An 11,335-nucleotide genomic window follows, 5' to 3' on the forward strand; every position below is an offset into this window, starting at 1 on the left:
TTTAATTTCTGTTTTACATAAATTTTATGCTAGAATTTTTCTTTCGTTAAAGTGACTAAAAATATTGGTTGTCAACATTTTTTTATCTTTATCAGGATCGATCTTTATAGTAAGTCCATGATTTATTAAATCAAACGAAAACAACATTACTTTTTATTTGTAAAATCGTTGTAAAAATAATTTTGTTGCTTATAATATATATATATATCAGCTGTTGAGTTTGAAAATATATAAAAAAAATATGTTCAACAAAACCAAAGAGCAATGAATTAAAGATGAATTTGGTGCATGTTCCCCAAAATATATAATTATTTGATGATAAATAAATTTTGCGAATTTGACAAAATTTATCAGTGAATTTGACTGATCTGATGATAAAATTTTACCAAAATTCTAATTTACCTTCAAAACTAGTAAGAGGTGTGACCATCCGGACAACTAAAAGCATCTTGTTAATTTTTTTTTATCATTGGCCAGATAAAAGAAAAATATGAAGTAAGAAAATAATAAGTTTTTTGCGAGTTTTTTTTTTTTTTGTTGTCAAAGGACGTTATCATTTCACGTGGACACAAGAAAGACTCGGTGTGTATATTATTATCATTAAATAAAAAAATTCTATTTTGAAATTTATGTGAAAGAGTTCCAAAATGGACATCTACATGACTACATCACATCTTGGTGGAATCAAATGTCACAATAATTTTGTTTTATATCCAATTGCAATTTGAAGCAATTTCTCTTTGTGGAAATCACACATGTGAAATATATAACTTTGAGTTACAACCAATATGACCTGACAAATATCTCATATTCAAGAGAACATCTCTGTGGAAATCACACATGTTTATATATATATAATTTTTCAGTTACAAATAAATCTTAAGAGATCAGTAAACAAGTCACAGTTTCGTAAATAATTTATGATTTGAATAGTTTAGAGAAAAAAATATAACAAGTAAATATTCTGAATCTACCGAAATCCAAAAGTGGCGACGATAGTTTTTCGCTACTGATAACATAGAGGATTTGAACAAGCTAATGTATTTGCATGGCGCGTTGTATGAATTAATGAGGCTTTATCCACCTACTAGATGAATACTTACGATACGCGTGAATTTTTGTTTTGAAAAAAATTGCAGAAAAAATATGATTATGGTTTTTGCTGTTTTTATGTTCATTTTAATAAAGTCATATCTATTTTATATAGTTATAATTTTTATGATTAGATTCATCTTTGACTCGAAATATCAATTCTACGCTTTTCATGTATAAATCTGATTATTTATATACTTACGATCCTAATCTTTTATTATCATGGATACATAAAACAACAAATATATGATAAAGTGATACAATGGTATGCAGTTATGTTACCTATGTGGTTTGAAACTTGCCTACCTTAATTTTAAACAAACAATTCTTTGTCCAATGTACTCTCTCGTCATCTAGTATGTCAACCACATCATGATATGTTAGTAATTTAAGTCAACACTTTAGACCTCATCCCTTGCATATAGACATATATAGAGAGAGTTTCATGTTTTAAATTTATTGGTATGTCTAACGTCTCAAAAGAATCTTACGTGAAAAACTTGTATGTCAATGTTACCAACTTATCATAACGCAAAAAAATGAAAAGAGAGAAGGTCATATGATAAGTCATATTTATAAAACGTAATAATAAAAAATATTCAAAGTAAAATTACTAAATTTATATGAAGCTATGTATCAAACATCTAAAATACAACACAAGTAATTTTTCTAGCCATCACCAAGTAGTGACCATTGATAAAAGAAATTTAATAAAATAAAAAGAATGAAAGTAGTGCTTGATACATTAGTATAATTGTTTACTTTATTTTTAGTTTTTATTTTATATCAATTAAGAATGATATTAGTGAAAGATTTAAAACAACAAAAGACTTTTGATTTTCCTTCAATTAATTTTACTAATCTTTTAATTTAAATAATGTAGAATGACACATGTCATTTTCTTGTGTGATGATGTGGCATCTCTATACTATTAAAAGAGAAGTACAAATGCAAATGGGTCGGGTCAAAATCAGAAAATTGACCCAAAATTCTGAAATCGGATCTTTGAATTTTTTTTGGAATATGATTTCTAATTAATATTTAATAATGAAAAATCGAACTAAAATATTGAAATCAAATAAAATATGATTGTATTTATGGTAACTAATTATAAAAGCATATTCCGAACAATACTATACATTAATTACGTATAATATATTTGTTCATATATTTTTGGAACTAATTCCATAACAATCAACGTTTTGTCATTAAATTTGCTTATTTTAGCCAATTAGCATTAATTGAAAGATATCTTACTTGCTTCAAAAGATTTCTAGAAAATTTATCACAACTAACCCATCTATTTTATAAATTAAATAGATATTTTTATTTTGGTCGTGCAAATTAAATAGATATGAAATCCATGTAACTAATTTTAATTTAATTAAATTAAACGAAATTATGGTATTTTCATACTGATAGCTTACCAAAGAAGTTTAATTTTAAAATTATAAAGATTTCTTGAATATGATTTTTAGAATTATTCAACAAGATGATAAATATTTATTAAATTTTGCGAATCATGAAAAATAATAATTAATTTTTAATCGTTATATTTCACTTTTCAAAGTTTCAATCTCTCATCTAAGAAATAGGATATAGATTCTATTATTCCTATGTCCAAACTCTATTTTGTTGTATGACTAAATAATATTTCCACTAGAGCTGTCAAAGCGAGTTGATTCGTCCCGTTAAGCCCGTTTTGTGATAGGCAAAATATATTTTGACATATGGTTAGTTGGTCCACACGACCCGCATATAGCATATATGAAACACAAATCCATCCCGCGAATGTATGCTGATTTGCGGGGTTGTCCGTGGATTTTGTTTAAATAATTTTAAAATAATGAAAATTTTAAATACTACTAAAATAAATAAATAAAAAAAATTAGAGGAAATAATTTTATATCTCATTATATTTATAAATATTATAATTTCATTTATTAAAAGTTTTTAAATTACCAAATGTTGAATAAATTATACTTTTATCAATAAATACTAACATGCGGGCTGATCCGCCAACCCGCGGGCGAAAACCGATTAAAACCTATGATCCACTGCGAATCAATCCGTGTGGCCCGTTTATTTACGGGTTTAATATATTTTCACAAATATGCCCCATAGTGAGATGATTTGGGCTCGACCCACGGTTTTTGACTTATTTTTACTGCTCTAATTCCTATGAATCATCTAATTTTAGAATTCTAAAACATAAAATTCTATTTTTAATCATAATTAATATGATCGGTTTAATTATAAACAATTTAACATTTTCTCTACAATTCGTTATTATGAATATTTATAAGTACACTACCCGATTCGCTCAACTTAAAACACGCACTATTAAAATCAACGTATGCAAACCAATATTCTCCCGCGGTGGACCGCGGGTCCGATCCTAGTTCATATGAAGAGAGTTGACCAACTTTCAATTCCATACCAGCGCAAGTCTCATATAAACCAAGATGTTCTCCCAAGTGGGCATAAAGTCGAAGCAAAGTCTCATATATGATCTTTACATACGCGTTGGGGAGGCTGCAATCCTTATGGGAGAAGATGCAAGAGAATAACAAGCCAGAGAAATGGATTTCCGAGATTGGAGAGTTAAGGAATGAGCTTTCCTCCAAGTTTATGATTTTTAACGCCGGTACAAGAACATGTCTTGGTAAGAATTTAGTTATGACAATAATGAAGACTGTGGCCGTGGAAGCATTGCGAAACTATGACATTAAGATCGTCGAATGGCAGAATATTGAGCCACTTCCTGGTCTTACTCTTCATATGGAGAATGGGCTTAAAGTCACAACTTCTATAATCTATGACATAAAGAGTTGTTTTTAATTTTTAATATTGTAGTAGCAAATAATATGAAAAAAAATTATGACAAAATTGGTATGTTAATGATTGGATGAAATGCATATATATATATATTTCTTAATTAGTTTTATGTATTGCTGAAATATCTCTTTTCTTATTAAGGTTATTATAAATGATGTGTTGCATTTTTAGCATCTTTTGTCCTTTGTCCAGTGTTCGTTTTGAGTCGTTTATCGCGTCTTCGTTCGTCTTTTGTGTTTTTTTGTCGCGTTTTGAATTTTGTACAGATTTTAGGAAGTTATACTGGAGTTGGAGGTTTTTCTATCAAAAACGGGTGTTAGGAGAAGAAACGGGAATATGGTGATTCAAGACAACTCCGCTGGAGAATAGCATCGGAAAACTTCTTGATGCCTCTATTTTGGTTTTCCAGTCCAACCCTGCTAGAGAATGACATAGGACAAATCTCATCGGGTAATTCCTTGATGCCCAGTTTTGGTTTTCCTGCCCATCTCTGCTGGAAAATAGCATCGGACAAATCTCATTGTGCAATTCCCTAATGCCCAGTTAATTTTTTTAACCGGATTTATCTTCTATTTTCTGTAATTGAGTATAAAAACACAGAGACCTAATTTTTCGAACACACTTTCTTCTCTGCAACTTTTTAAGAATTTTCTATAAACAGCTACTCTAGGGATTAGAGATTCATCATCTTTGGACATATATCTATGTCTTAATTAGTTTTATGTATTGTTGAAATGTCCCTTTTCTTATAGGGCTATTATAATGTATAATCGGCTTATTTTCATAAAATATCAAGTTTAGTACGTTTCTCTTTTTTGAAAAAGAAGTTTAGTACGTTTCTCAATAACTTCTAATGAAGATTTTAGACACATCCCCTATAGATTTATATTATACAAGACACCTTTCACATGATTTATTTTATATCATTTACAAACTAAAACTAACTTCAAGAATTTGGCATGTACCTTCCCCTATAGATTTATCGTGCACAAACTAAAACTAACTTCCGGAATTTCGATGTACACGATCACATATTTCACATGTACTTTTACATAAGTTTATAAAATAAAATAAGCATACCTTTTGTAATAAAGAAAATGACATTAAAGTCGACAACAACAATATTTTCAAATTTCTAAAATGTAAAAAACAAAAGTCAAAATACAACGCCATGGAATCGAACCAAACAAATTTCTCACAACATATGGATAGGAATCGATCTTGATCAAGACTATAAAATAAAGCACTCCAGTGGTTAAAAAAATATAATTTCAATAAAACATCGCAGCGATCGTGATCAAGACGACGCCGACCAAGCCTGTTCCCGCGAGTTTGCTTGCAGCATTCTTGTCAGATTTGGGTGGTCCTAGAAATGACAAATCAAGTATATTTTAGTAAAACGTTTGTCAACTTAATTAAGAAAAAAAAAAATTAACAGTCTCACCCTACGATTTTAGTTAAAAAAATTGCTTAACATTTTCCTCATAATATATTAAGATAAATTTCATCCAATTTATATTTAACATACTAGCATTGTTCCTTACCTGGAACAGGTGCTGCCGTCTGCGGCAAAGGAGCTTGGGCTACCATCAATACAAAAGAAAAAAAATATCAAAATTTAAATTCACATTACCAAGTATGACCTTGGTTACAAAATATATCCACGATAAGTGTTTACACACATATCATGTAAAAATAGTGTATTGTTTAGTAACATATTATGAGATTTTTTTTTGGTTTAAAGAAAACACATGCTAGAAAAATAACCCAACTTACATACGAATTTGTCATTTAAAGATTTTGCAAATAAAGAGGTAAAATTAAGCTATCTAATCCATATGCTCTATAAAATTTGTAACCAAAACGTTACCGGTTTTTTCGGAACACATGTTGGGATCGGCGGTGAGTCCACAAGTTTGGGAGAGAAGAGCATTGAAAGCGGTGACATTGAAAGGGATCAACAACGTTGGGCTTTTGATAAGTCCGCAAAGACAAGGTAGCTGAGTTTTAACCGCGGTCTCTAAGGCGGTGCAGCATTCTGGCGTCGGAGGTCCTCCCTGAGTAATTGCCGGAAGACAAACAGCCAAACCAGCCGCACAGTTCATAACTTCGTTGACTGAAGGACTAGGAGCCAGTGGAAGATGTGGTCCGTGTCCTGATACAGTCATAGCTGCCATCAGCAATGTGGCTAGGAGGAAGATCACGGTGGTGGTTTGAGCCATTATCTTAATCGTGGGAGGATCGTTTTCTTTTGTTTTAGGTGCTTCATTAATTAGTATATATACACACTACAACCGTGTTAAAGTTATTGACTTAGTGTTAGTGTTATGTCACATTGTGTGATATATGTATTCCCCTAATTGGCATAGTTTATTCGTGGACTTTTGTAACAAAAAGACATATTCTGTTCCAATTTGAAATAGAATATTTATATCTGGCATAATAATATAGTATGTATATCCAATTGAATAATTATTAATTCGCGGACATTTTATTAGGAGCTAAGGGTAATTGTTCAATCTGAAATTTTGTTTGAGTTTTTCATTATTTTTTTAAAAAGACTAAACTGAATTAAAAAAGTTAACCTCATGGATAGATTTGGTATCGTATATGTAGGTATTGGTTTGAATTTAGATTTTAAACAAAAGCAACTTTAGTTTCTTTGATTAGGTTTGGGATTTTATAATTCTGTTTTGGGATTATTGTAGATTTTGCCATTTTTTGGAGTTGAGTTTATGGATTTTGCCATGTTGAACATTTAAACGTTTAAATTTACGACTTGTTTTTGCTAAAATACACACTTTATAACAAATTTTCAAATACTTGTGGAAGTCGAAACTAACACAATCAAGATTTGTCTAGGGTTTTATTTTAGGGATACGATAATCGTGAATTCTCAAAGAACAACAGAAACGATTGATACCAAAGATGGTGTTCTTGATATTATTAATGAAAAGATGATTTTGATCGTACAAGAGTTTGATCGTAAAAGGAAAAGTGTTTTTGCTGTGAGAGCTTTGCGTAGTGTAATTTCTAGAGCGATATTGCTTGTCCCTTCGTCTGAGCCTTGAATCTCTTTATATAGGGATGATAAACCGCCTCTCCAGCGATATTCTCGGAAGATTTATCTTGAAGTCGGCTAGAATATCGCGGATTAGGACAATTTCCTTATTCTTCGGAGTTTTCGGATATTTCCTGATTTGAGTCGATCCTTCGCGATTCTTCCTTATCATTTCCGAGTTTATCGGAAATGATCCTTCTTTTTCGGAAATGATAACTTGCTTGGAAATGATACCTTTAAAGAAGAATATTTACTAAGTCTTTGCTTCGGGCGATGATGAAGACTTCGCCTCGGGGAACTTGTAAGACCGGCTCGGGTACACATGAAGGACTGGCTCGGGCATTCTAGGATGGCTTCTTCGGGTGTCCCCGAGGCGATGGGCTCGGAAACTCCCGAGGCAATTGGGCTCGGGTGCCCCCGAGGCAATTGGGCTCGGGTACCTTCGACGTCTTGTTCTGGATATCCCCGAGGCAATGGGCTCGGGTACCCCCGAGGCGATAGAGCTCGGGTGCCTTCGTAGTCTTGTTAAAGTATCCCCGAGGCGATAGAGCTCGGGTGCCTTCGTAGTCTTGTTAAAGTATCCCCGAGGCGATGGGCTCGGGTATACTAAATCGTTTATACAGATATCCCGAGGTGAAGGATGCGATGCCCCGAGATGATCTCTGAAAGACTCCCAAAGTGTTCTAAGTCTGGCTCGGCGCCAAAGGGTGAAACCGACCCCAACAGTTAGCCCCCCAGCTCGTTAGTTTGGAGAACCAAGCGTGATGAGCTTTATGACATTTAGGCCGAGCCGTTTACTTTGAACAGTTCGGTCCTTTTAAAGTTTTTGGCGATTCGGATTCCTCTGTCGTTTCATCTTCTCTTGGCGTGTGACGGTTGGGATTCCTTCTCGAGAAGTGGAAAGGTCCTTTCGCTGATTCCCGAGACTCGTGCGGATGCGAAGTATCTTACTTACTTCGTTTGTGCCCGACGCGCCTCAGACGCGGATTCGATGTGTTTTTATTTGGCTCGTTCGTACCCGACGCGCCCCAAATCTCTATAAATGTTAAGCTTCCGCTTCATTTCTTCATTTCGCAATTGCAAAGGAAAATTTTCAAGGTTCGTTTTCTTCTCTCTGATCTTGAGTTCTTGAATTTTCTACTTTTTCCGTTAATATTTCCGTCATAGCGCCACCGTCATTAGATCTAGGTTGATTTCCCCGATCTGTCAAACTTTGTTTCTCCGATCAACTTCTTCAATCTCCCGAGCCAGAAAATGTCTCTATCTGATTCCAGCGATTCGCCCCGAGGCGACACTCTTCTCCCCGTCTACAAGAGAAAGATGGTCTGGAGTTCCTCGAGCGACCCCGAGGTGGACCATCAGATCGTGTTATACCGTGGGAGTGACGCAGAGTCGGCTTCACGGGAAGAAAACCCGAGCCGCTTCGTTGTTCGGGAAGACGCGGTTGCAAATGTGGCTCGGGATCAGGATTTGCCTGATGATCCCGAGGCGATTTTGAGTAGAAGGAGGGCCCATCCACCGGCAGTTGGTGAAGCTGGAGTATCGTGCTGGCGAAACGCCCCCGAGGCGCCTCTACTTCCTATTAAGGCCGAGGAAGTCCACTACGATTCTGACGAGGCGGCTAGGTTGCTTCAAGCTAAAGTCCGAGCAGCCAAGGGTCAGCAGAAGAGAAAGCGAGCCAAGAAGGCTAGGAAACCTGATCCCCCGGGTTCTACTTTATGCACGGAGGATTCCCTTCGGGACCTCAAGGCTCGATTTGGTTTCAGTGAGGGGGTTGAACTGAGACTTCCAACTCCAAATGAGCGAGCCGATGATCCACCCGAGGGGTTTTTTACCCTCTACGAGGGGTTCTTCTATCATTGCTTCCTTTGGCTTCCAATCCCGAGGCCGATTTTGGCGTTTCTGTGGTCGTACAAGATTGCTTTATCTCAGATAACGACCCGAGGCTTGCGGCATCTAGTGGGGATTTTAGTCCGAAGTATTGAGACGGTCAACCTAGTTGACCTAAGCCACTTAAGGAATCTCCTAGAGATCCGGCGAATACCGGGCCCTGTTGAGAGATTTTACATATCTCCGAGGCCAAATAGGAGAGTTATCGGCGGTTTCCCGAGCAAGGATGAAAAGTATACCGACCATTTCTTCTTTGTAGCCTTGAATGAGTATAGTGTCCACGAGGACTACTTAGGGAAAGTTGTTGGAAAGTGGAGACAAATCGGTACTACGCCCGAAGCTGTATTTGCTGTCTTGTTCTTTATATTCTCTTTACTAACCGTTTCTCTTGTTCATGCAGATCGGAACCCGTCGTTTCTCGAAGACATTCCCGAAGGCTTTCTAGACCTCCACGACGAACTAATAGCTCGGAAGTGTGATTGGACGAAGCACTTTTCCCAGGAAAGGATTGAGAGAGCCTTGCGTTTGTTGCACGGAGCTCCCTGCCAGTCTTCTTCAGAATCATCCGACCATCGTTTAGATCACCTCATCGAAATGCAAGGAGCCGCGCAATCTCTGAGAGCCAGGAAGGCTGCTGAAAAGAAGGTGGCTAAGGAAAAAGCCGTTTTGGAGGCAAACTTCAGACCTCCTACTCCTCCCGAGGCCAACCTTGAGGTCGTCATGGGTGCCGAGGCAACTGATGTACCTCGGGACATGGTTCCGATCGTTCCCGAGGTGGTCGGACACATCTCCCCTACGACCGACGTCCCCGAGGCGGTAGGGACTCTGGTCGTCGCTGCTCCAGTCGCCGAGGCGAAATCCAAAACTAGGGGAAAAAGACCCCGAGGTGATGGCTCGGGAGTCTCTAGGAAGGAGAAAAGGAGTCGTAGCGAAACTCCAGTGTACAAGGACAAGATCGCTTCGGCGAACTTTGTCGCTTCTTGCTCCGGGCCGCCACTGTCTGCTCCCGATGCCTTGTTGGAGGCTCAAAACTACCGTGAAACCGCTGCCGGGTTCTTGAAGGTATTACCGATCTGCTCTTGATCTGTTTTACTATCGTTTCTATGTATACTTGCTAATAATTTTCGTTCTATTTCAGGCCTTCCATTCGATGAATTCCATGGTTCGGGCCTATGATTCTGGAGCTCGGAAGTCACGAGCTAGGATCGAAGCTAAATTGTCCGAGGCGATCGCGGCTAAACAGGAGGCTGAGGCGTTGGCCAAGGCCGAGAAGGTGGAGCGATTGAAAGCGTCTGAGGATAGCTTGCGGACTCAGAGAGAGCTTGAGGCCGAGGTCGAACGACTCCACCGGTTATTCAACGAGGAGAAGGCTCTCCGGGAGAAGGAGATTATCAGAGAAAGGAGGGCAGCCAAAAGGGAGTTCGCCGAGAAGGTCAGGGCTATCGAGGCGAAGATGGACCAGTTCGGGGAGGTATCCACGCGCTATATGTACTTGGTGCAAGCGCGGGCCAATGCCGAGCTGATAGCCGAGCTGGAGGAAGGAAAGAGGGTTGAAGACGAGAAGGTCGAGGTCCTTCAGTGGACTGCTGAATATGGGAGCGCCGAGGACGAGTACGTCCGTCTTGGGACCGAGCTGCGAGAGGACTTGAAGCTTCCTCCGGTTTCCCCGGATTCTGTCGATGACAGCTTCGGAAACCGTTCGATCGAAGGTGCCGCAGTGGCGCTGGGTGTTGCCGACCAGTCCGGTTCGAACCGAGGTACCGAGGTAGCTCAAGTTTCGCCGGTTAACCAAGATTCGATCTGATCCCGAGATGTCTTTTTCTTTCCCTCTTTTTTTTGTAAGACATGCCTGGATGGCTTTATCCCTTGAATATTATGTCCTAGTATTTTTTCTTAAACATTTTTCCGAACTGGATTCAAAACTAATGTCAAGTATTTGGTTTTATCCTTCGAGCCGAGAGTAAAAAGAATCATGCACCGGTGTTAAGTTAACCGGGTTTAAGAATCGCTCGTTGAGAAGTTAAATCCAAACGTCTTAACTTTCGAGCCGAAAATGAAATGAATCGTGTACCAGCGTTAGGATAACTGGGTTTTGGTTAAGTAGGACTAATCTTTATCGGTTGCGACCCGAGCCGATATAGTCGAAGCCAGTGCTTAGAAGCGGACTGGGGTACCAGTGTCGAAGTCAACTGGGTTTTCTGAAGACAATTTCTTTATGGCAGGATATCTCCGACCGAATCGTCTCGACTGTTTATATAGCGCGCTGTAACCGAGGCGGTGCAAAGAGCTTTTTCTATCCGAGGACGTGGCCATCGTCCGAGCGAACTTTTAGCTTTATAGGTCGATAAGATGACCGATCAAATCTTCGAGGTGGATAAGATTAATAACCCGAAAGACTTAGAGAATTTGAAAAATTGAGTGGGAGTATATAAGTATACGGACCCACTCCCCCCT

At 37.7% G+C, this 11,335-nt stretch overlaps 2 protein-coding genes across 2 annotated transcripts; one reads left to right on the forward strand and one right to left on the reverse strand.

The window, feature by feature from the left end:
- Positions 1–5,033: 5,033 nt before the first annotated feature.
- On the reverse strand, positions 5,034–6,238 carry LOC9308724 (non-specific lipid transfer protein-like 1). Its single transcript, XM_021022082.1, has 3 exons — positions 5,801–6,238; positions 5,475–5,513; positions 5,034–5,296 (listed from the first exon to the last, which is right to left on the reverse strand). The coding sequence occupies exons 1-3, from the start codon at positions 6,150–6,152 to the stop codon at positions 5,202–5,204; spliced, it is 486 nt and encodes a 161-aa protein (XP_020877741.1). The 5' UTR covers positions 6,153–6,238; the 3' UTR covers positions 5,034–5,201.
- A 3,237-nt stretch (positions 6,239–9,475) lies between these two features.
- Positions 9,476–10,685, forward strand: LOC110227435 (uncharacterized protein At3g60930, chloroplastic-like). Its single transcript, XM_021021531.1, has 2 exons — positions 9,476–9,943; positions 10,020–10,685. Exons 1-2 carry the CDS (start codon positions 9,476–9,478, stop codon positions 10,683–10,685), a joined length of 1,134 nt encoding a protein of 377 aa, XP_020877190.1.
- The last annotated feature ends 650 nt before the right edge of the window (positions 10,686–11,335 follow it).

This window comes from Arabidopsis lyrata (genome assembly GCF_000004255.2).
Source record: "Arabidopsis lyrata subsp. lyrata unplaced genomic scaffold ARALYscaffold_6, whole genome shotgun sequence".
NCBI lineage: Eukaryota > Viridiplantae > Streptophyta > Magnoliopsida > Brassicales > Brassicaceae > Arabidopsis > Arabidopsis lyrata.

What these genes read in the sequence shown, in the direction of transcription:
- LOC9308724 (XM_021022082.1), bottom strand. Translation starts at nt 6,152, where the DNA reads ATGGCTCAAACCACCACCGTGATCTTCCTCCTAGCCACATTGCTGATG. An exon ending in CATGTGTTCCGAAAAAACCG is followed by an intron (nt 5,514 to 5,800) that starts GTAACGTTTTGG and finishes TATTGATGGTAG; the next exon opens with CCCAAGCTCCTTTGCCGCAG. An exon ending in GACGGCAGCACCTGTTCCAG is followed by an intron (nt 5,297 to 5,474) that starts GTAAGGAACAAT and finishes TGTCATTTCTAG; the next exon opens with GACCACCCAAATCTGACAAG.
- LOC110227435 (XM_021021531.1), top strand. Translation starts at nt 9,476, where the DNA reads ATGCAAGGAGCCGCGCAATCTCTGAGAGCCAGGAAGGCTGCTGAAAAG. An exon ending in CCGCTGCCGGGTTCTTGAAG is followed by an intron (nt 9,944 to 10,019) that starts GTATTACCGATC and finishes GTTCTATTTCAG; the next exon opens with GCCTTCCATTCGATGAATTC.